Consider the following 25,704-nt stretch of genomic DNA (forward strand, 5'->3'; position numbering starts at 1 on the left):
TAGAATTTAATTGAGCACCTGCAATGCAGAAAGGTTACTTAGGTCACTGCCAGTCTTGCCAATTATCTCCATCCCAGCCTGAAGCACTTTGCAGATTTTATTATTTCTGTTTTATTGGTGCTTGACCTGGATAATTTAAGTAAGTGCTGGGCTCAAATAAAATTGTGAACAGCTGCTCCTGCTATGCAGACAAGCTGTTTACTGCTTGTCTTGAAACAACAGACAGTCAACAAGCAGCTTGTGAAGAAAGTCAAGCATCAGGCAAAACAAAGGAACCCACATGTGTTTGTTAAGGACTGGTGGACCAAACCCTGGCTACAGAAAGACAGAACACCTGCATTCAACAGGTGGCAAGAAAGAGGACTCTGGGTTGGTTGTTACGTACTTCTTGAGCTTTCTGCTCTCTGCCCTCTAGTGTTCAGATTTTGCCAGATGGGGCTTTAAAGCTTAAATATACTGTTGACAATAAGAACAACTGCATTAAAAATTAGTCCCTTTCATGTTTTCTTCTCCACTCTTTTTCCTACGTTGAGTGCAGGAGAGAAGATACCAGGCGGCGGTAATGCCAACCAGCAGACTGACAACTCCCACGACCACTGGCACCCATACAGGTAAAGGAGTGGGACACTTTGGCACAGGTGTAGGTGTTGTGGGTTTCGTGGTGGAGACTGTGGTGGAGACTGTGGTGGGGAGAGCGGTTACTGGCGGAGCTGGAAGGCTGTTCCCCTTAGTGAAGATGAAGGGACCGACCTGTGGGAAAGATAATATAGTTAGAAATCTAAAAATGTTATTAAAGAAAACATGAGAATATAAATGAGACAAATAATATAACGTGTTTGATATTAAATAGATAAGACATTCTGAAAAAACTGTATAAAAAAAACAGAGAAAATATACAACCAGTATTGTTTTAAATATACCCAATATTTATTCATTGTTATATCGTCCTGTTTTTTTATCCACCAAAAACAAACATTCAATCCAACATGAAATATTAACAAGAAATAATATGGTATATGAGGCAAAGTGGCAAAGCACAAAGCTGGATAGACTAAAGCCTTTGTATTTATTGAAGCAGAAGTAAGCGGAATGTTTGTGTTAAAGGGACAACGAGGAGTTTATATTCGGTTATAAAAAAGTCTCACGTTAATGTGGATGAATCTCCGCTACCCACACTTGTTAATGGTAACATTTTCGATAAATATATCGTTCTGTCTCTATCGTTATTTTGTTATTATTAGTGGTGGCGGAAATGCTGGTCGAGCCGACCAGCGTTTCCTTAATGAGAATAACGCAGCTGAATCGCCGTTTATGGTCGGAACTACGACAGTAACTGAACCTCTTTGAACCTCTGACTTTAATTCTTGATGAATGAAAACATGAGTCCGTCTTGCGCCGGTCAAAGAATTTTACGGTGCGCGCGGAGGCTCATAAATGTAGTGTGAAAACGCTTCGCTTTTCCAAAACTCCTCGTTGTCCCTTTAATATAAGTCTTAAATAGTTATATCTAACGACGGCAATTACTTATATAGAGTGTTTGGTCTGAAACACGGGTCTGTCAGTCACTCTGCTCTGCTGTAAGCCGAGGAGAAAACTTTCCTTGTATCCTACAACCTTTATCCAATGAGGAGAGAGAGCGGCATAAAGGGGCGGTCCTCTCTGTGTGTGCAGCCAAGGGATGCGCGTGAATGTGGTGACGTAGGGACGAGGGCGGGGACTGCTAACTCCATCGGCTGACAAGAAGTTAGCCAAAACGACCGGATCGCTTACTTCTGCTTTAATTGTTGTTTAAAAACAAATAGTTCTAGTTGACTGATCTCCATTCTTACCTCGGGACAGTGAATTTTGGAGCGATCATAGGTGAAGTTGTTGTAGGCCTGTTTCCTGCCCACAGGCTCCAACTGTTCAGAAAGAAAGAAAAAATATATAAGACCAGAAAAAAACTAACAAACCAAAACAACACTTTTGGTCCACTGTTTCCCATTTCTCACCATGTTATTCCAGAGGGCAATAGCCATCTCTGCATGAGTCCGCTCACTGATGTGGAAACAGTCGACAGAGAAGAAACTCGTGTCAGCTTCACCTTCCTGGTTAAAACATCAGAGTTTCAACTTGGTTACATGTCATTATTTGTATACCGATGCTTGGTGCTTTGATACATTTCTGTCTATAACTTACTCCAGTGCGAGGGATAAAAGAGTTGTGTAGAAATGGTTGGAGGACAACAGAAAAATCTTCTTTTCCATCATAACGGTCTCCAGAAATAAGATGCTGGAGCTCAGCCTAAGAAAAAAAATTGACCGGATTAAGAAATAAGACAAATGACAAAGGGAGGGATCAAAGCATCTTTCCAAGTTGGATATTTAGAAAGTCTTTTACCTGATACTCAAGGTTGACTCGTTTTATTTCTTCAAGTTCTGGGGAGTCTTCCGAGGGGTTGATAACACACGGGCATCTGGTCCTGCAAATACAGAATCCCATTGTAAAGGTTATTGAAAATGGAAAACTAGAACTCCAAGTATTAAGATTTGTGCTTTGCCAGATATGATTAGTAGTAGAAGTGTGTAAAAGTCCCATTTCGGTTTTTTAAAGATTACTTAAACATTGTTTTAAAACATTATAACTATACAATACACAGATATATCCCCAATAAACATGTACATGACAAACCTCTGCAGCAGAGAACAGCCTAAAGTGTTCTTCTGAACTGTTTTCAATGGATAGATTTGCATGATCTCCACAACATTGACCAAAACCCGTGGTACCTATAGACACAGAGAAACAGTCAGAAACATATGATCCACCTCTCACAAAGTCAGATTAGATACATTTTTCATACTTTTTTAATATAACTCACCTCTTTGTAAAGCATGTCCAAGCTCAGCATAAGATTGTGACTGTAATTCTTTGGTGACAGGTTGTTCTGCAAAGAGAAGTAAAGCATTTTTTTTTAATTATAATTCTAGTGCATAGAGAAATGTATGTACCGGTATAGTATTTATGACACTTACTTGGTCTGTGCAATAATGGCAAAGATCATTTCCTCCTACAAATATCGTCACAAGTTTCCAATCCTTTTCAAAATTCACCTCCTGTGTAACAGTCATAGAAAACAGCATTAAGATTGAATTGCTGTTTCAGTTAGACACGAAGGGAAAAACATAAATCACATAGATTTGATATTGAAATCTCACCTTATGGTTTTTCATGGCATCGATGAGAGCCTGCGCTTGTGCTGGGATATCTCTGTAGCAGAACAAATCCAGACAGGAGATGTTAGAGAATTAACGGCTGGAGGTTCAAAAGTATTTCTCAGGTGGAGGGACCAAAAAGAAATGTGCACTCACGAGGTCTTAGCTCCAGCTGCAGCCATGTTGAAGCCCTTCTTTTTAAACAGACCATCTGTAGAGAAGCCCTTTAGACCAGAGTTGAACTTCCTCAAGATATCTGCAGAGGTAGAAATGAGAAACAACCAACTTAGAAAGATCACACTGCAGTGGTCTATTAACGCTTCCTGTTGTGATCAATCTACCCTCAGTGGAAAGGAGTCATCATTTCTGTATTTTTTTTTTCTGTATTAGTCTCTAATGCCAGAAATCACTAGCTTAGCTTAGCTTACACCAGGGAACCTGGAACAATAACACAACTGGGAATAAAAAATGTATTTTAAAGCAAAGCAGTCCGTGAATTACAAAAGACAGAGACCTTCACACATTATGTAATAGTAGTAGTAGCAATTAAAGGGCTGGGGTGGAAACAAGGAAGCACTGGGACCATTTTTATGGGTTCTATGATTCCTGTCAGCCCTTTGCTTACTGTAGGGTTAGGGTTATTTTTCCAAAAATAGAGAGGGGCAGACTGTCTTAAAATGATGCAAATTACATGGCTGGATGTTTGTGAACTTGCTTCATGAAAATATGAGGAATTATAGGGACAGTAATGATTCACTTCAGGATGAATCAGCCCCATAAATGGCCCACAATTAAGATAACACATTCCCACAATAGGGTCAAGAACATCTTGCAGATTTCCAGCATCAAATACTAAACTAAAGTGAAAGCTCTTCTGCAGACTTCAAATGGATATTCTGAGTACTTGGCAGGAGAAATTGTAATTTCTGTGAGATATAATGACTCAGATAAATTGGGTTTTGCCAAACAAGCAGCATGAACTCACTTGGTAGTGTTGTGACCTTCTCAAGAACCTTATCCCCTCCGATGCTGCAAGAAAAACCAAGCAAACATTGGTGTCGTTTGCAAAATCTAAGAGTTACTGTAACCTGTACTGATTTCCTCTAAAGGCATGTTTTACCTCCAGGACACTCCTTTATAGTCGCTGAAAAACAACGGATTATTTGTTTTGGCGCCAGTGCCCGTCTGCAAGCAAAGAACAAACAGGCCACATTAGACTATGAAGAATAATACTTATTACAGATAGTTAGACACAGACCAAGATAACTCTCACATCAAAGACCAAATACCAGAACATAAAAGAGGTGACCATTTATCATGCAACTATCTGGCTGATAACAAATTGATTAGAGAGAGTTCATAGTTCAATGACTTCAAATAACTGATAAAAAAAAAACTGGTTCACAGTTGGGCCAAATGCCACAAATGTATCATATTATATGAAAATACATAATTATTACTTGTTATTTACTTTATCTTATTGTTTAGTATAAAGCAGCCATTTATTTATTTATAGATATGTGATTTTCCAGTATCATCTATTCATCTGTACCGTTATGGAGTCTCCCAGTGCCGCCACAACCATGATGTCTGCTGGCCTCAGCTTGTGAACTACAGATAAAAGACATAAAACAGACTCAACTCATTGATAAATTAGAATAAATCACAAACATGCATATTTAACTCTATTTCAGGGAGCATATTATGTTTTTGTCTGTTGGAAATTGAGACAATGCAGGTGACAAATGTCTGATGGCGTACTTTATATAGTTGTGTACCACCTTGTCTAGACTTTGTGTATTTGTTTCTACTTATAGTTTGTAACAACATAGGACACAGAATCTCATCTCTCATCTCATTGTCTGTCTGCTGATAATGAAGTGATGACTGTGGTCTCACCTGATGTTGGCACAGTATTGGATGGACCAAGGTTCACACAGGAGAAGTCACTTCCCCAGTTCTGGAGTAAAAGAGAGTAAAGATAGAAATTGGTAATGAATGGGATTAATCCTATTCTTACGGATACTGCTCAGTATTTTTTTTTCTGTCAGTTACTCCCTCATTAGTAATAATATTACAAAGTGGGTTAAACATTACCTTTGAACCTACTGTTTTAGATTTGGCAATTTTTCTGTGAAAATTTACTGTTAAATGTGTATTATTATCAGCTGATGATTTCTTTGAGTTTCTATGAAATTCTTGCTTTATTCAGATCTTCAGTTGTGAAATGTATATTTTTCTTCGACTGTCACCTCCCAGCTACACACACAGATGTGAGATACTTACTGTAACAGGTGCCGGTGTTGCAGGGGGATCACCATATATGTAGTTGCTGTTGTTATAAGTGCGGATATATGGTGAAGCCTGTGGGAAAAAGAGAAGAACCCACAGCAGTCAGCAACTGCACAGCTTCCGTCCATTTTCAATATTTTCTTTCTTCAAAAATTTAGAGACAATAATATAATTTTCATAGCAGTGATTTTCAATAGGCCTATAATTACCTCGGTTGGACATTTCAGATCGATGTCTTTCATAAAATCCTGTTTGGACGTCTTTTTGCCCAGAGGTTCCAACTGGGAAAACAGAAGTCATAGATGCCATCATTATTGGTAATATAATTTACAGTAATAATTTTACACAAGTGTGATGAGTATTTCCATCACATCGTACCAAAACTTTGTCATTGTCATTCAGTAAAAATTGAGCCGCTGAGCAAGTTGAACATTCTGTTGCCATAGCAACCACTGCCAGCAAAATTCCACAGCTAACTGACAGCAAAGCTAAGCTATTACTATCGGTTTCTACGGTTTCTTACGGTTTCTAAACCGTCTTTGCTGACAGTTACATCCCCCATTTTGTCTGATGATTTGTGTGACTAAGCAAAAATATCACCCTCATTCTGTTATCTGTAGGTCCTCTTTTGTTTCATCCTCTTTTAGTCATTTGCTAATTTAAAAGCTAACAATTATACTAGCCTTTTGAAGCTAATATGATGCTAATACAACATTCTACTACTAGCCTACTACTACTTTACTAGCTGTTCTGTCCTGTTTTGGTCTTTTTTCATGATACAGACCAGTATTTCCAGGGAGAAAGTAGTTTACCGACAAAACATCAAGTTATTAATGTATCCACAAACGATTAAAAAAAACACAGATGCTGAAAACACTGTATAAAATCTTCTTTTGTCTGTCAGACACCACGCACCATGTTGTTCCAGAGTGAGCGAGCCATCTGTGTCTGGGCCCTCTGGCTGAGATGGAAGCAGTCAGCACTGAAGAAGGAGCGATCAGGACGGCCATCCTATGGTAAAGATAAAGTAATCAATCAGGGCATTTAGAGAGAGTTTTAAATCTATTATCTACTATTTTGGCAAATTTATTATGTTTTAGGCTGCAATAGTTGCCACTTGCCAGAGCGTTATAATAGGACAGAAAAAGAACAACTGTAGTTTGTCCTTAGTGGTCATCACTACTGCTGTAAAATGCATTTATTCTAATCAATTCCAAATTACACAGTATTAAACCCTATTCTGGTGATAATCCTTTGGATATGAGTAAGATGACTAATGGCACGGTTTCCCATGGAGCCTTTGTGTAGTGTTTTTATTGTTACTGACCGGCAGCTTGGGTACAACGATATCTCTGAAGAAAGGCTGGACTACCACGGTGAAGTCTGAGCGTGTGTCATATCGGCCTGTCTCCACAAGCTCATGCAGTAAACGCTTAAAGAAAGAAAGCAGAAAGGGTCAGTGCATGACGGTGAATTGAACTGTTACTTTACCCATCACAGTACAGTGCGCTTTCTGTCCGTCCTACCTGATAGTTTCTATTGATGTTCTCAACCATCTGAAGAGCTTTAGACCCGCTCTTCGGCAAGACAACACAAGGACACAGGATACTACCAAAGGAGAGATAACATGGTATGAAATCAGTGTTTATGATTATTTATCAGACAGTAACTGGAGGAACATGGAGTGACATTGCAGCAGCATATGAGCTGGATTTAAACCCAATGACCCCCAATTCCTCTGTAGAAATTACACCACATGTTTCAAGACAGAGTTTAAAGTGTTACTCACTTCACCAGCCAAGTTGGACATTTCAATGAAGGGTCCACATGCATCTCTCTCAGGGGGGTAATATGCAGAGGCTCTATTAAGTTTACCAGAGCTCGAGGCACCTGACAGGGAGAAGCTCAGTTAATGCCAACAAATAATCAACCAAATGATCGTACATCTGATGTAGCAGCCTCTCTGCAGCAGGTTTATTTACTTTACCTCTTTGTGTAGGTAATCCAGGCTTTCACGGACATTACGAACATAATTCGCTTCTGAATAGAGGAGCTGTGAAGAAAATGAAAGGTTTTCACGTTGTATCTCTGATTGTCTTAAAAATAACTTTCAATAACTATGTTTCAGTATTAGTAGACTACTCACAGAGTTGTAGCAGTGGTCACAGATGTCATTTCCACCAATGAACAGTGTGATCATCTTCCAATCTGATTCAAAATTGATTCTCTGCACAAGAAAGACAAATCCATAGACTTAAAATATACAGTATGCTTAAAATTTTGAAAAGGCCATTTTCACAATCAAAACAAGATGTAGCCTAACATATTTAAGTGCTGGAGGTTTTCATAGCCGAATTGGCAGTTTAGAAAATAAATGAAGAACAAATGTCCATAAACTTACAGAGTCGTTCTTCATCCTCGCCACCAGTGCTCGCACCTGTAGTGGTACATTCCTTAAAAGACAGATGAAATTAAAGATTTCATATGGGTGATTGGAAGCCCACATTTCCAAGTTTGTGATTAAAAACTAGTTGTTAAAACTCACATGCTTTTGGCTCCGGCCACAGCCTGGTTGAGGAAAGCCTGAGGAGTGTGTTCTTTGCCCTTACCAACAGAGAAGCCAGTCAGGTTCTGATTGAAATACTTCAAGATGTCTGTGAAAACAAAAACAGGTGCAGTTAGATAATGAAGTGTGTTGTGTTCAAATGTGACCTCACAGTGACAAAAACAACAGTTTTCAACATGAAGTTATGAAGAAGGAGACTCACTGGGCACAGTGGTGACAGTGGTGAGGTTTCCATCTCCACCAACACTGGGAAAAAAACACACGTTTAAATTACTTACTGATTAAATTTGACAGTGCTGCATTAATACCAAGACTATAAGATGTTTAACAGCAGTGGTATCGAGCAACGTTGTGTAATGACTGAGTTGTGTTGAATGGTGTTGAACTCACCTCCAGGATAAACCTCTGTACTGACTCAGGACGTCCAGGACGTTGCTTTGGCTGGATGCAATACCGTTCCCTGCCTGATACAAACAGGACAGTGTTGTAGTTACATGAAGATGCAGCGCTGCAGCTTTGTTACAGTTCATAACATCCCCCCAAATATATAAGTGCTTGTAGTTATTATTCTTAAATGTCCGAGGACAATCCTTCAGCATACTGAACAAAATATAACATTTTAGATTGTACAGTGCGTGTTTTGTTCTAACAGTTATCTCATGTAATCATCTACTTATCTAAAACAAAAAGAAAACAAGGACAAAGCAACTCACTGTCAGAGAGTCTCCCACAGCAGCCACGACTTTGATATCTCCCGGCCTGAGTTCATGGACTGTGAAAATACAGAGGACAGCAGAATTGTATCAGCTCCAGACTTCATTAACGCATCAAAGTCAGAGCAACTAGCAACTATATAATGATGTTAAACTCAGAATACATGTAAATAGCCTGTAATATAGTAACGCAACTTATTAGAAATACTGTAAAGCAAATTTAAAAGTCTTTGGAAAGTTTCTGAAATGTGATAATTGTGTCATTGATTAGGGGATTTAACAGTTTCAAATCAGTTGTTTTGGATGTAAATATGTGGTATGTATTTCATGTGTGCTAATGTGTCTTTTATATTGATATGTGATGTAAATGAGATTTGGGTAACCCTTTAATTTACAGGACGTTAATTACATGATTATGTCAGGAAATAGCCAAGAAATAAGAATGAATTGCGTTGTAATGTCAAGAAATAGCCTAGAAATAACGGTCAATATCATAGTAATCTCATGTTTTTCGTGAAGGCAAAAGATTACACATGCTTTTCATGCTTTGAATTTTTTGGGAAAGGCCAGAATTTTTCTCCACCAGTCCTTGCAATTGAAAGATATTTCTGGGCTATTTCTACACAATCAATCGTTATTTCTTAGCTATATTTTTCGGCTGTATTTCTCAACATTACTATGAAATTGACCATTATTTCAACGCTATTTCTAGACATGATGGCGCAATTTTTTGTTATTTCTTGGCTATTTCTTGACATTATCACATAAGTAATGTCCTGTAAATTAAAAGGTTTGCAGTATCTCATCAATTACATTCAACCAGTTGGTGTTGCAACAATTCTTGCAAAGAAAATGACACATTGATTAAGCGTTATTTGACTGACGAGCCTTTAGTCCTACCTGAGGTGGGTGTGGAGTCGGAGGGGCCGAGGTCCTCGCAGGGCATCTCTGTCCCTGTGAACTGGGTGGACACACAGAGGACATCCACAGTCAGGACTAAACAGGAGGCGAATAAAGCCGCTGCCATCGATTTGACACCGGACAACAATACTCACGAAGGGAAGGGGAGGAGAAACTTTGCTGTGGTGATATGATGGAGAGTTTCCCTCTGTCCTGAGGAAGGGCCGGTCCTTAGGGAGGGACACAGATAAACAGAGGAGGAGGAGGAAGAGGAAGAGGAAGATCCAATTATTCACTACTGAATATTAGTGTGGCACATGATTATTATTAATATTTTCAATTATCACACTGTCACACTGACTTATCTGTTGGTGTTTCCTTTTTAGCAAACTTTCTCACCTCAGTGGGACACGGCAACTTGACGATCTGTCCATTGTCCTGTGTGTTTTCTTGGCCAACTGCGGGCTGCAGCTGAAAGACAGAAACCCCATTGTGTTCATGTTTGCCAGAGAGAGAACAACAACAGCAGCTACTCATGTATGTGCCATGTCTGTGTGTCTGTATTAGAGAGAGACGGAGAGAAGAGAGCGGGAGCTTGCTGTACTAAGGCCTCACCAGGTTCGTCCACATCTGCACCGTCAGTTCATCCGTTTGCTGCGTAGAGAGAGACTTCCCACTCTGTTGGGAAGAAACGGTAACAATATTGTTGTGTATGTTAGATACCAGAAAAAGTACATCTTCACTTTCCTGCACTGTGATAACTAGGACACCGTGTCTGTTACTGTCTCTGGGGATAGCATCACCTCAGGAGAGACAGAAAGCACTAAAACACATAGCCAGTTGTTCAGCAGCTCTGCATCTGTGCACTTTTCTCAGATTATCTGTTTTTTTTACTCACAGTCATGTCATTTATGTAGCATGTGGATGTGGAGTACAGGGTTGATTGTGGTTTGAACAGGGAACAGGTTTTTAATCTGATTAGCCACCAAGGTAACTGCTGTAATCCTGAGTTACCAGTAAATTCAGTATTGCTGCTTTTCTCTGCTGCCCACTTTATTTTATTTCTAATTGTGTTGTTTTGTATTTGAAATCCAGTCGTCTGCTTCTAAGCAAACCTTTAGTTTTCCTTTCAGCACTGTGCACAGTGGCATCGGCTCCTACTATACAACCCCTTTCCCCTTGAAATGATTGCATGTAAGTAAACTGCAAGAGTTTTTTAAAAGGAAATATAATTGGGACTGGATCACCATGACAACTCTTGCTCTGAAAAAACATACTCTCTAGTCTGTAGTCATGTTCACCATGGTGATTTCTCATTAACCAGGAGTCGAAGACCGGCTGCAAGACTTTGACTCATGTTTAAAACGTAGGAAAAAAAATAAGTTCCCATCAATGACCGCTGCAGCACTGATGGAAAATAACTGGCTACCTGAGTCTATTGTGAAAAATAACCAAAGATATATGGATGCAAAATGGTGCAAGTCAAGTGAAGCGATTGTCTGAGAGCTGAATGTAACTCACGGTGACGGACGACAGGTCCGTGATGAAAGGTTTGTCCTGCAGAGTGACAGTGAAGTCGTCTCTGTCTCCGTACCAGTGTCTCTTCACCATGAGCTCGTTCAAGGACTCCTGGTTCATAAGAAGAAAGAGTTAGAGAGTTAGTGCTCCACCATCGCTGGTCAAAATGTCACAGCAGCTGAAGTAATCAAAGGAATCAAATGTAGTATCGCACTACACGTGTACATGTATACATGTGAGGGTGGATAATAACAAACCTGCAGAGCATGAGTCAGCGTGGCCCTCAGAAGTCTGATTTCTCCTTCGCTGTTTGTTTTCATACACGAGCACATCCTGCCAGGAAAATAAGATTCACTATCTGCACTTTACCAGCCAACACAGTGTGAGGGATGATTTTAGGGACGATGTGAAAGAGGCCAACAGCAGAGAACTGCAGGCAGTTTACAGCCTCATAATACACGTCAATGGTAAAAGGTCATTTGTTAAATGTGACATTATCAACCATATAAAATGGAATAAAAGATAACTTAAAATGACAGCTGAATCAAAATAGAAGATAAAAGATAACAGAAAATCAAATATGAGTTGGTCATGGTTCTTGATATGAGAATTAAATGTCACATTTGCAGAATAGTAGCTATCTGTAAAAGTTCATAGTTACATACAGTATTAGTTAGATGTTATGCTACTAAAACTGAACAGGTTTTTCACACACTTTCCAAATCTTGTTTTCAGTTAACTCTCCTTTCCCCCTTCGTGTTAAACTCGAGACATTGTCGAGTATGAACTTACTTGTGCTGGAAAGCGTTGTGCTCTCCATCCCACAATACAACACTGACAATGGTCCGCTTTAGCTGCAGCACAGTGAAGTGAAACAGAGTGTCAAGTTTGTCAGTATACTGCAAAAAAATAGTTGCAATAGTGTAGGAAGAAAAAATACTGTGCGTTATGTGAATTATACCTGAGAGTGCAGTAACTGAAGAGCATCATCCACCTCTTTAACCGCTGCCTGGATGCCAGAGTGAACCTGCACAAACACATCAATCTGAGGCTGCAAATAACCGTCTATTTATCTCTCTAACAGCAGTGTTTCTTATAACTAAATGTCTCCACAAGCAGATACTAAAACACTCGAGCTCTGTAACTTCATAGAGTTTAGAGAAACATAGAAGAACAAGTGAATTTGAGACATAATACCGTCCGATTTCTTTATCTTTCTATATTTGTGACATAATGACATCACATATTTACCTGCTGTTGATCGCAGGCACAGAGTTGATCCACCTGAACAAAGAGAAGCACTAGCTTCCAGTCTCTGTCCATAACCTGGAGAGGGAGAAATAACTTCATATAACCACCACAACTGTTTATTTGACAGGTCTGTAATACCTGTTTTATTTTCTGTTAATTCTGTGATTTTGTTTCCTTTAAAGACCTTTTTAATTAAGTAGCCTACTAATTATAAAGACATTAGAGAGCATTGACTGGTCCAGTTGTAGCTAATTAGGTCCAAGTGTAACATCATCAAGTCTTTTAATCAGTGCACAAGAAATTATTCATTACGTTTAACTGCCCATAATTTAGGGCAGTTAAATGTAATATTAAGACTAAAGTCTCTAGCAATACAATATGGGAATTCGCTGTTGGGTTTTAAAAGAGCAACGATTATTTAGTAGCTACAGGAATGAAGTCAAATATAAAGTGTGATCAAGCTGATTTAAAACCAAAGTTAGTTAGCAGCTGTTTTTCCTAAATCTCATACATGACAATGCCCTGGCCTCCGTGAGCTATTAATGCAATTTAGAGGTAATTTTAGTTCAATTTCAGCACAGAGTTGGACCCAGATGTTACAGTAAAACACCCACCTGACTGTTCTGGAGATGGAGGGAGATCTCCTCCGCCTGCTCCACCAATGTACTGAGAACAGAGAGAAACATGAAAATCACTGGCTGCAGCCTGAGTCGATCGTTAAAAGAGTGAATTTATGTTACATATTTCTGTCGTTACCTCTGCTGACCAAACTGATAAGCGTACAAGTTGGATTCGACTGACTCAGGACTGAGGAGTGCAGGGTTGAACAGGGACATCAGCTCTGCCAGATGCAGATAAACACAAATTTAACTCTTACTCAGTTTGTACATGTCTCCCAGACATAACTGATCAACAGTACTTCCCCATCTCATTCAATTCTGTTGACTTTATTAATTACATAATGCAGGAAATGACCAACTAGAGTTATCAATAATGTGATTTGATATCAGCTGCAGCCCTAACAAGTTGGATTAGACCATGTGAACATTATATTTTTGTGAGCTTCACAATAATTCAGAGCAGTTTCTGCTCATCAAAGCTGCTAATCATCATTAGAAAAATCCAGTTGTTTCTTACACCATTAGATATGCAATAATTTATCATAAGCCACCACCTATTTTATCAATAAAGAAAACCATCATGTGACAAATTAATCTAGTGAATATCTAGATTTAAATCAAGCTAAAGGATGAATATTACTGGATATGACAACAAGGCTACAAACATGGGATTAAATTTTTTAAACCCTTTAATTAACAGGCCGTTAATTACATGATAATGTAAAGAAATAGCCAATAAATAACGAGTAATTGCGTAGTAATGTCAAGAAATAGCCCGGAAATAACAGTCAATTTCATAGTAATGTCATGTTTTTCATAAAGGCAAAAGATTACAAATGCTTTTCATGCTTTGAATTTTTTTGGAAAAGCCAGAATTTTTCTCCACCAAGTCCTTGCAATTCACCAATTTCTACGCAATCAATCGTTATTTCTTGGCTATATTTCTCGACATTACTATGAAATTGACCGTTATTCCTAGGCTATTTAATAATTCATTTAATTTCTAGACATTATAACGCAATTGTTATTTCTGGGCTATTTCTTGACATTATCACATAATTAGCGGCCTGTAAATTAAAGGCTTACCAAATACTTAATCTGGAGAAAATACAAGGTAAATCTCAACTGATCTCAACGCAACCCTGACCTTCCTGCTCCTTGTCTGTTTGAATCACTGACAGTATATTTTTTATTTCATGGATGTCTGGTGTGAGAGAAGTGTATTGGGGTTCATTGTTTCCAGTTATCACAGTTGGTTGAGATATCAACGTAGTAAAGATAGTGCACAGTAGTGTAATAGAAGCTCGTATCAACCTCTTTAGATGATTATTGAGACCCGAGGCCAATTCTAATCAAAGTTAACTTTTTATTAAGCATCAGCAAGGACACTGGAGTTTTTCCCTTTAAGCCTTTTGGAAAAAATTAAGAGGAAGCACAAGGAATATGAGGACACCCCAGGAGTGTAGTATAAAGATCTATTGAAGATAACTAAGCACATTAATTAATAAACGTTTCGCTTTGGGTCCTGTGAACAAAATAAAAGTGTAAAAACGTACCTGTGAGTCTTGATACCACGGAGGACAGTTCGGTGCTGCAGGAAAAGATAAAAACACACACGATGTGAGTTTATTTCTGAGCTGTGAAGCTGCGTGGCTGAAGCTCACCTGCTGACCATGTGCTCACCTGTGCATGTGGAGTCCAACAGAGGAGAGCACGGCCACGTCGGACGGCCTCACACTGTGAACTATAGAGAGAGAGAAAAAACAGTTATAGTAAATGTTTCTCCATGTTTTTTGTTCATTTACTGTCTTTAATGTGAATCTGGTCTCCACCCGACTCACCTGTTGAAGGAGGCGGCTGAGAGGGAAACATCTGGGCACAGGGCAGTCCACTCACTGAAACCACAACAAGATGATAAACTGTAAATTATTATTACATAACTATATAGTATATGTAGTTTAAATTCAAAGGATTGTATGTGAAGCTTATTGTAACAAACTGCACAGAATATTTTGATTTGCATCGTTTCGTTACTAAACACCCAAAAACATCACGTGCCAAATCAAAAAATTATACAAAAGAATTAACATGAGGATATTGGTATTGGTATTGTGAGCATATTGTTTCCTCTTTCATGTCAGTTTGTTCTCATCCAGCTTCATGCTCAAAAACCACCATTAAAGGCTCAGTTTTCAACCCTTTGAATACCTGATCATCAAATAAATAAATAAATATAATAAAATCCCCCCAAAAAACTGTAGCTCTGACAGTGGAGCAGTGAAGGACAGAGACCTGTTGTCCATGTTGTCCCCAGCAGTGTGACGAGAACCAGCCGCAGCAGCATCTTGTCTCTGAATTTGCTTGATTTTGTCGCCCTGGATCAGTTCTTCGTCGCTCCGTGGCGTCTCGTCTGTCTGGCAGTCAGACGTCTGTCCTCGTGATTATCAGCTTTACCTGGCCAGTAAACTATCACATCATGAATATTTACGGAGGGGAGGGGTCGGTGTCTTTGTCCAAAGGACAGGGCCACAACGTTTTATAATGAATCAATGACACTGATAAGATCATAATGACAGGTTACTCCAGGAGATGCTCGTGTTTCTCCAAGTTTGTCCCTTAGAATTAATCATATTTTAAAAAAATTAGGACAACTACAAGTTGCTCATAGAGTTGGAATAATTTTGTTTTCAGACACACTCCTCTTCTTTATTCCTATTTATACACATCAGTAATCACCTTTGACCAGGTGCCATGAGTCCCAGTTACCAGTTTTGAGAATATTTACACGTGACGTTATCTATCAAGAATAAATCATATTGTCACAATCATTTCATCATCACATCATCAAAAATACATTTTATCCCAACTTCATGGGCAACAGTGTATTAATGAGGTGGTTAAGTGATTGAAGGTTGTCAATTTCATGTTGTTCATATTATATATCTGTTAGTACTTTGAAATGTTAGAAAATAAACTTTCACTGGGTGGTTGAATAAATAGTTGGACAAGCAATTTCAAAATTTCCAGAGAATATCTTATGTTCTGTATCAGTGTTATTTAAGTGCATTATTTAAGTTATATCATGCAACAGATACATTAGGGTAAACTAATTCACTTTAACTCTCACATGAAATAAGTCTTATTCCATGTTCTTCGATTGTGAAATATAGTAATTCTTGTCTTAGTGTAGGGATGAGAGTACGAGCTATGCATAAAGACTGGAAACAAAGGGAATCAGTTAGCCTACACACAGTGCAGATGTATCATTACAGGATCAAAAACTAAAATGTGGTTTGATGTTTATTACTTATTAATGACAATTTGACAATTTCACACCATTTCACAAACTTGTCAACTCTTCTCCATGTTAAACAAGTCCTTCACCTGATGATTTGACCTCTCACAATATAAACGTCAGGGATCACGCCACTTTGTTGACTGACTCAGACTGACTGACTGACTGGTTATTATCGGTGTGACAGGTCAAAGCACCACAAGTGCAGGGGAGAAAAGTTCATCTCAGTTATTAGCACAAGAAGTTGACGCCATCTTTATCTTTACAATTTATGGGTAAGGTGAAGAAAAATATCAGTTTCCTTATAACTGTGCTCCTTGTTAGCGCCACATCAAATGAGCCAGTTGGTGAGCGATGCATTAATGTGAAATACAAGTTTGTTTAGGAAAACAGCAACATCACACGCCACTTAGAAGAGCAATGGCAATGTTAAAACGTTTTGGTGCAATGTTGAGAACAGTGTACGGTATGTATGTTACTGTACATTTAATATGTTTGATAAATATAAGTGGAAATTGTGCTTTTTGTTTTTTTTACTTTTAAATCATAAGGTGAATGAAGAAATATTTAAAATCTACATTATGTCACCGCTGCACTAACTTACAGCTAAAGAAAGAGGGGCTTCAGTTATAAACCTTATCATCTCTTATCTCTGCTGATTACAGAGGTGAGGGTCTTCGCTAACACTGTTAAGAAAACAACTAACCAGATGTTCACTACTGTCTTCACTCTCATGGAGGACATAAATTCTGCCTCTCGTCCGGGAAACACTGCAGAGTCAAACCACGTGGAGCGTTTCACACACAATCAAAGATGCTCAAGGTCGATATCCTGAGCGTTTAAACGATCCGTCCAGCTGACAACAAATATACAGTCATGGTCTCTCCTGAACACTCTCACTAACCACCAATCAAGATGACTGTAACACTGATATGAGGTCGTGCTGCCTTTATAGTCCGTTATCTCACCTCAAGGACATTAACTCTGCATGAACCTCCTGCTGAAGCATGGCTTTTATCTCCCTGATCAACACTAATCTTTGAACAGGCTCAGCTGGGCTGAACAATTTGTTCTGTGGTCACACTCCACGGTATGTAACAGCGGAAGGACATTTCCCATGATCCTCCTCTGCACAATTTTAAATTGGCTGACCTACTTTGACCTGGGAACTGAAGCACCATCTTCCTTCTTTGTCCCAAGAAATAACTGTCTTAAAACACCTTCACCATTTCTTTATGTTAGTTCTCTTACCGAGAGAACAAGATGTTTCAGGTGAAGCTGCTGCAGCTCAGAAATCTGCACTTGAATAAATGTCGTACTAATCACAGTTTATTTTCCTTTAGCTTCAAATTCTGTGAATTTCATTTTACTTCAACCCAATTTTCAAATATTTTGGATATTATTTATATTACATTGAACAATAGGCTATGGCAGGTGATCAAGGTTACTTTTGAATTGAGATTGAGATTGAGCACATTTTATGAAGACTCTTTTTCCTTAGTAAAATGTCTTGAGGTTTAGTCAAACCTGGCATTGGGGCAAAAAAAAAAAAAGGCTACACAAGGGAAATGAATAGATATTACAAACTGCAGAACAGACGGATGTCAACGTTTAGGAAAATTGGCCATGGGATCAAATATGGAGATGAGGTGAACAATAATTTGGCCACTTTGAGAAAACCAGGAAAATAAAAACTCATGAAGTTTGATGAGTTTTGTTGTTGTTTTTTACAAAAAGCAAATGACTGTCCCTGATTAGTTTCATGGAGAAACAAAGGGAGGGGCCGGAGGAGACGACAAGAAAAAGTGCCTCCACACATCCCACCAACTGGAGCGACAAACACCAGATGGATGTTACTGATCGCTGCTCCTCTGGCTCCTCAGAGCAGACAAACACGATTTGGCACCAGATGCAGTCAGTCATCCGGGAGGAGAGAAATCTCTGTGTGGTATTCTGGGAATCTGCTAATGCTCTTGGCCCACCGTCATTACAACTTAAGGTGGAAAGCTTTGGGATTTTTTTTTTTTTTTTGAAAGAATCAGTTGAAACTTACTGAGCTGCTGGTTTATTCATCTGTTGTCTGTAAGTTTTCAGGAAGATCACATTATCTTGATTTTGCTGATTGTATAGCCTCAGTTTAATCTGTTATTATCGATTGCAGAATTTTTATAATACATGATGATAACTTGTTCAGCCGGCGATGGCCTTGATCAATGCCAGACTGTCATAATTGCACACCACGTGCACTTCCTTAGAAATGGGTAAAAACGTCACCTGTCTGTCTGCACCTGAACTAGACACAAATGAAAACTAAGCTGACCAAACATGGATTGATCTGAAGCCTTTCTTAAGATTTTTTTTTTATATATCCTCCAGATATAGTTTGTGAATGCAACCAACCAGCTCTGAACTACCTGCACCTGAGTAATGCCATTTTGTGCCACATGTTCCTGTTTGTTTGTGGCTTTAGTGGCTCTTCATTACTCCCAAGATTCACATAATAACTGAGTTTATGATGACTTCAGAAGAGTTATAAAAAAGATTAAAAAAGAAAAAACACACCATGTGAGTTTATCTCTGAGCTGTGAAGCTGCATGGTTGAAGCTCACCTGGTGACCATGTGCTCACCTGTATGAAGTGGTTACTGTAAATAGCTCCACCTTATTTTATCGATGATATATTAAGATACTTATCACTCATTTCTTTTAGTTTGTCAGCCTACCTCTGCAGATTAATTGTTTTATTGCATGTTTTTACTGTACATTACCTGTATCCTATGTAGTTTTATTGTTGTTATATGTTTTACTTGTGTGTTGTACAGCACTTTGGTCAACTTGGGTTGTTTTTTAAAAGTGCTTCATAAATAAATATGTTGTTGTTGTATGCAGGGCTTTCACTTATAATGAATTTTTTTTTTTTTTTTTTTTTTTTTACACTTAACCAAATGCAAGTATACATCTTTATAAATGTCTTGGTGTATATCTGCTGCTCCCCTGTGGTCACTACTCTGAACTGCATCAAGCTGCCACAGTTTCATGGGTAACATAGGGAAGGCATGGCTTTCAAAATAAAAGCATAGACCTTGTTAGGCAGCAGCGTACCTACTCCACCAAAGACTATATTCAGATTTTATATTGTATTTGTCAGAGGTTTGTACCACTGATGCGTACAATATATCAGTCATCGTGGATCCTCTATCCACTGTTGGGGTCTCGTCTGGATTAAAGGCATCATTTGAGTCTAGCTGTTTAAGACCTCCATATTGAGCTTTTAAACTGTGTCTGGTTACTTTGCTTTTTCTGTGTAAAGCAGTTAACAGAAAAAGAAAAACCCTGGGACAGGCAGCATGATAACACAGTGACTGATCTACAATCATGAAAGTACTGTACTGGAAGGCTGCAACCAAATATTTCTATTATTAATCTCTAAATTGGGTCATGATTTATTCAATCTAAATGTCAGAAAGTAATAGCCTATGTAAGTAATAGCCTATGTAAGTAAAGCCTATGTCACATAATGGGCTACTGGTTCACATCCAGGCTTCAAATGCACTGGCATGTTATCCTGACCCTTTTTGTAAATGCTGTCTCATATGTGCTTTATTTATATGCATGGTTTGTGTATATTTATATGAAATGTTTTTTTCATAGCCCTGCTTGGTGACCTCTCCTCTTTATCAACCCCAAAACATCTTCAAACATTCATCCTCATCTCTACAACCATGGCCGAAAATATAATTTTAACTCAATTGGAAAGGCAGAACAAAACTATCACTAAAACACTGGGACAATCTGCTAACCAATCAATTTTGGAAAAACTAACATTCACCATTAAAGATAATATCACCTTGTTCTGTCTTAGTTTGTTTATTCTGTAATTGCCCCTTGTCTCATACTGTTCTGTACTTGTCTAACTGCCCTGTAAGGTGTGCATAAATGTTCAAATACATTTGTATTTTTTTTTTATGGCAATGGTAACTTATGGTTAAGTAGCCTACTGTACAGTGTACTTCCTCCCATTCTTTGTGTTGTATTTTCTTATTTTTTTTTAACTATCATATGGACCACAGAAAACAAAACAAGAGAAAACGTCAAATAAATAAAATTCTCCTATGATGTTTTATTGTTTTCAGTCAGTGGAGGTTTATTTTGAAAGTCCCGAGCGGAAGTCGTCGTCCTCATCTCTTCACATTCACATCAGCTGCTCCGAGTTGGACCACAACAATAACAACAGACGGGAAAAGCGACTTTTTGTTCAATTATTTCGACAATTAAGACCAAACGACGGATAAAAACACTTTGGTGAGAAACGTCGGTGTTTCTTGGTGAAGATCTTCGACCTCAACAAACGTTTGGTGAGAAAATAAGACCTGATTTTAACCCTTTACTATTTGCCCCGGTGGTCGTTAGCTGTTGTCCTCTGTGTGCTCGTGGTGGCGAACCTGTTTAACCTTTATTTATTTTTAATCATCCTTATTGAAACCTTTAGTCGTGTTCGTTTATGACAGGAGGTTAAATAACTGTGTGTTTTTGTCGTGTAGTTTTTTTTTAATCGTTGTTATTAACGCACCAGGCCTGATGATGCGTTCAGGTGCGTCCGAAAGAAAATCCGTTATCCGAGTGCTATCAGTCGTAAATATTTCATTTGCAAGCCAGTGGGAACAAAATGAACCCCTTTTAAATTGTTACAGGAGGTTAGTTGGACTGCAACTACTTGCGATTGCTTTCAGTATCGATTAACCTGACCCTATGGAAATGTAGCCTAATGATATTGATTATTTTTCTCTCTGAATGACAAACCAAAACCACCACATATTAGGATAATCAATTTATAATCATATCAATCAGAAGAAAAGCAGTAAAAAAAAAAATCTTCACATTGAAGAAGCTACAGCTAACAAAGGTTTGGCACAATTTTGATGACTGATTGAATGTTATTTATCAATGTTATTTATCAACAAAGCTGATTTTGATTTTTTTTGTTGTTGTTACTGTTTGTTATTTTTGCTCAGTGTATATGACCAATTAATTGGCCAGCCTAAATGATTGGGCCCTAATGTTCAATTTTGGTGCAGAGTGAGGAGTAATGCAGAGTCATCCAGCATAGCTTAGCTAGGTGTTAAAAATGTGAACACAAAATACAGTAGCTACGTCACTTTGACCACTGATTTCCCACAGAGAGACTGAGACTGAGGTCTCTCATTTTTCCCCATCAAACTCAACCCAACAATGTCAGAGCTTTTAGAAAATACACTGAAAAAAAAAGTCTGAATAAAACTCTTCCTTTTCAAATACAGTTTTATATCATCATGATCATTGTGATACCAAAAAGTGGCATTAATCAGAACAAGTCAGACCTGCTCTTTGATTATGCAACATTACTCTAACTGGGTAAACAAATATAACCAGAAATATTAAAGTTGTCACTGCAACACTAAATAGTCCAGCAAAATCTCTCTGACTAAAAGTTATACAGTCTTATTGTGTACACACCACAGTAATAGAAAATACATCATCAATGCATTATCATCTAGCACAGTGGTGTCAAACTCATTTTAGTTCAGGGGCCACATACAGCGCAATTTGATCTCAAGTGGGCCAGACCACTGAAATAATAGTATAATCACCTATAAACAAGGATAACTCTAAGTATTTCCTTTGTTTTAGAGCAAATGAACCCTCCTTTTACAAAACATGTTATGAGCAAACTAAAATTTCTTGAGAAAAATACTTGCAATTTCAATGATATTATGCCTCTTCTGTCTTATGTGATTTTTAACACAGATTGGACCCTCTGGCGGGCCTTTTGTTTGACGCCTCTGCTTCCTTCCTTTCCTTTGCTGCAGGTTGTTTTTACCTGGTGGTCGGTGAAATGGGGCGTATCTTCTTGGATCACATTGGTGGGACTCGCCTCTTCTCCTGCGCCAACTGTGACACCATCCTGACCAACCGAGCTGAGCTCATCTCCACGCGCTTCACCGGGGCCACGGGCCGAGCTTTCCTGTTCAACAAGGTACCTGAACTCCTTAAACCTGGTGGGGAAAAAAAACCTGTCATCATGTAGTAAAACACTTGATTGTAGTTATTTCCATTGTTGTGGCAGGCTAATCCACAACTTCACCCCAGTCACAGAGATGTACATGCTTTTTAATGTTGTATTTAAACTTGGTTGTTTTAAGTTAAGTTCCTTTGTATATTGTTAAGGAGAAAATTATTCTTTGCTTTGTATATTATCTGTGCAGTTTAAATTTTCTTGCTGGAAATTGTATGGGAAACCTAAAATTTCTACATTAAAATGCTAAGTAACTTAAATTTACAGGCCTCAAATTACGTGAGAATGTCAAATAACACTTTATTGCGTAATAATGTCTAGAAATAGCCTAGAAATTATGGTCAGTTTCATAGTAATGCTGAGAAATTTAGCCAAGAAATAACAATTGATTGCGTAGAAATAGCTCAGAAATATCAATCAATTGCAAAGGCTAACCTCGAACCATGAAAAGCATGTGTAATCTTTTGCCTTAATGAAAAACATGACATAAATATGAAATTGAGCGTTATTTCTAGGCTATTTCTTGACATTACGACGAAATTAATTGTTATTTCTTGGCTATTTCTTGACATTATCACGTAATTAGCGGCCTGTAAATTAAAGGGTTACCATGTGTGCTACCCCCTTCAGGTGGTGAATCTGCAACACAGCGAGGTCCAAGACAGAGTCATGCTGACGGGAAGACACATGGTGCGGGATGTCAGCTGTAAGAACTGCAACAGCAAGCTGGGCTGGATGTATGAGTTCGCCACGGAGGAGAGCCAGCGCTACAAGGAGGGCCGCGTCATCCTGGAGAGGGCGCTGGTGAGGGAGAGCGAAGGCTTTGAGCACGTTCCCTCCGAGAACTCCTGAGTTTCACCTCCGTTGCAGCAGTTGCGATGCTCATTCCATGCAAACTACAGCTTTTCCTCCAGCAGCAGCGCATGGACATGCATAGACAGTGTGCCATTTGTGACTAGAGCTACACCAAAATAATATCACAGGCTGGCTGTTTGTGGGGTATTTAAATTAGAAGTGGTGGATGTTTTTCCCATAAGTTTAAAACGTTTTATCCTAGGAAGGGAAATAACCATTGCTCCTCTACCCATTTAAAACCACCTGCATCTTCCATCTGCGCCCAACAGGCTGTGATGTTTGTCAAATTGTGTTGGTGGTGGGGGGCGGGGGGACTGTGGCCGCGGTCAGAGGCAGAGGATTCGCTCCTGTGTCCCGACAAGAAGCTCAAGACAGATAGATGATTATTATGCAAGTTTTAAGTACCCAAAAAACCACAGCAGTGATGAACGCTGGCGCTGAAGACGGGAATGTTGGGTGTGACTTAATTAAATGAAATTGTTTTTTTCTTAAAGAGAGAGTGTCTGAGCAAATGTGCTGGAAAATATTCTGTTTCCAGAAAGTGTTAAGTGTGATTTTTTAATTTTTTTTATTATTATTATTATTTCAATACTGTATATTAAGTTACCTTTCTTTAATTTTGGCTGCACCTGAATGAAAGAATAGAGACTTGGAAGGGGGTAATTTGTTTTTTGTCAAAAAATAAATACATTCAAACAATATCCATGAAGTGAGTCTGTTTTTCTTATGTCTGTCCATGTTTACATTATCACACAAATTAACTTTAACAAAGGCAATTTTACTTATGAAATACTTATAAGACTGTTGCAATGGATTATATCACAGCTTCGAGATATTTCTTATTTCTCTGATGAGCTGAATTTCCCCTAGGGGACAATAAAGTTGAAGTTGTTACCTGATTTAACTTCTGTGATACTTCTACACATATGCTTTGTGTCTGTAGGTTTCTAAAGTTTTATTATTGCCCTGTTGCTATTTTCTCCTGAAGGACAGGGTTTTCCTTTTTCTCAGACTGTAGTTGTCATTTTAATAACACTCAAAACGAGATTTGTTGTGTGTATCATTAACTACAATAACAGAGAAAGGCTTTCTTGTTAGGGCTGCATGACATGCAAAAATATAATATTGCATACATCGTTATTTGCTAAACTCAACAGTTTAGCCAATAACGATGGCTCCAGTAACAATTTTAGAAAAATTATAAATGTCTGTAAAGGTGATTTTGTAAAATGGTAGCTATTTTATCATTTTAAAGGACAATTCCAGGCAAATTCAACCTGGGGCTATAGCTTCCTAATATTTTAGGTTTAAAAGAATGAATATGAAGATTTTTTATTATCTTTTTAATGTCTCCTGTCTGTCCCCGCATCGCCACAGCACCGTATAATGGGAGCAGACAGATCTTAGGCTGTTTACATCCCACAAAATCACTTTTTTTTGACAGACAATGTAAGATGTCTATTGAAAAATACACCTAGGGGTTTGTTTACTTAAAGAAAGCAGACATGTTTGTAAAAAGAGCTCTAACACAAAGTCTTGTGAAGTCTCGTGCAAAAGTGAGGTTGACGCGATTTCTTGGATGTAAACAACCTAAGCCTAATGCTGCGTTCAAGACAATTCGGAAGTCGGAAAAAAACGAGCTCCGAGTTGTAAAAAATGAATTGAACGGCGTCGAACTCGGAAATTACAGGTCGGGAACTCGGGTATCATATCAGAGCTCCGAGTTTCCGACTTGACGTCACGACAACTTGAAAACATGGCAGCCCTCATCTTAAATGGTTAGAATTTGGACATTTTAAGTTATTTGTTGAGGTTTGAATGCATATTTTTGTGTAATATTGCAGTAGCCTATATGAAATACGTTTATATTAAGCTGTGATTGTTGTATGGTGTGAAATTGTGGTCCTCGTATGTGACGAACGTTTAACTGTTATCAAGGCTATAACATTATATGTGCACTCATCTGCAGCGTCTCCTCTCCTCCAAAATAAACATAATTTAGCCTACTGCTGCATTTATTTTTCGTATTCAGCTATGAGCCACAATATGCCAAACTCCTTCAGGTATCCATGTTTTTTTCTTCCGAGTTCCTGCAGCGTGAACGCAATGATGTCGGAAGTCGGAAATTTCCGAGTTGGAAATCCCGACCTCCGAGTTGTTATGAACGCAGCATAAGATCCAACTCAGAATGTATAAAAAATATTTGCATTACATGAAAAGCAAAAATGCCCTAAAGTTATTTTCTTTGCTGGACTTATTTACTATTGTGGACTGAGACCCTCACGTTCTCTTTTCTTTTTCTTTTTGTTCTCGATTGATCAAGATAGCTGATTCAGCACTGTGAATTTATCCATTACCAATGTGCCTTTAATGTTTGTATTTTGAAGTTACTTCAATTAAAAAAAAAAAAAAAAAAAAAAGCCTAAGATCCGTCCAGTCCCATTATAGCTGC

General features: G+C 38.4%; 2 protein-coding genes across 2 annotated transcripts; one reads left to right on the forward strand and one right to left on the reverse strand.

The window, feature by feature from the left end:
- Positions 1 to 480: 480 nt before the first annotated feature.
- Positions 481 to 15,395, reverse strand: LOC311007152 (phospholipase B1, membrane-associated-like; the record flags this gene model as incomplete). Its single annotated transcript, XM_084000240.1, has 42 exons — positions 481 to 750; positions 1,830 to 1,901; positions 1,992 to 2,087; positions 2,179 to 2,283; positions 2,380 to 2,461; positions 2,671 to 2,765; positions 2,858 to 2,923; positions 3,012 to 3,092; positions 3,195 to 3,246; positions 3,348 to 3,447; positions 4,177 to 4,220; positions 4,312 to 4,376; positions 4,744 to 4,802; positions 5,091 to 5,151; positions 5,478 to 5,555; positions 5,693 to 5,764; positions 6,399 to 6,494; positions 6,811 to 6,915; positions 7,010 to 7,091; positions 7,273 to 7,373; positions 7,471 to 7,536; positions 7,630 to 7,710; positions 7,885 to 7,936; positions 8,029 to 8,137; positions 8,252 to 8,295; positions 8,440 to 8,513; positions 8,763 to 8,821; positions 9,663 to 9,723; positions 9,818 to 9,892; positions 10,062 to 10,133; positions 10,278 to 10,340; positions 11,184 to 11,291; positions 11,438 to 11,513; positions 11,973 to 12,034; positions 12,142 to 12,207; positions 12,432 to 12,506; positions 13,046 to 13,097; positions 13,188 to 13,272; positions 14,608 to 14,642; positions 14,735 to 14,795; positions 14,893 to 14,946; positions 15,344 to 15,395. The coding sequence occupies 42 exons, from the start codon at positions 15,393 to 15,395 to the stop codon at positions 481 to 483; spliced, it is 3,264 nt and encodes a 1,087-aa protein (XP_083856366.1).
- LOC311007239 (protein yippee-like 5) lies at positions 10,298 to 23,953 on the forward strand. The gene is made up of 4 exons (XM_084000350.1): positions 10,298 to 10,356; positions 20,479 to 20,700; positions 22,192 to 22,358; positions 23,028 to 23,953. Exons 3-4 carry the CDS (start codon positions 22,218 to 22,220, stop codon positions 23,247 to 23,249), a joined length of 363 nt encoding a protein of 120 aa, XP_083856476.1. The 5' UTR covers positions 10,298 to 10,356; positions 20,479 to 20,700; positions 22,192 to 22,217; the 3' UTR covers positions 23,250 to 23,953.
- Positions 23,954 to 25,704: the final 1,751 nt, after the last annotated feature.

The sequence above is a fragment of the Trachurus trachurus genome (genome assembly GCF_905171665.1).
Source record: "Trachurus trachurus genome assembly, chromosome: 24".
Lineage (NCBI taxonomy): Eukaryota > Metazoa > Chordata > Actinopteri > Carangiformes > Carangidae > Trachurus > Trachurus trachurus.

Coding starts and splice junctions, on each gene's coding strand:
- LOC311007239 (XM_084000350.1), top strand. CDS start 22,218: ATGGGGCGTATCTTCTTGGATCACATTGGTGGGACTCGCCTCTTCTCC. Junction 22,359..23,027: donor GAGCTTTCCTGTTCAACAAG/GTACCTGAACTC, acceptor TACCCCCTTCAG/GTGGTGAATCTGCAACACAG.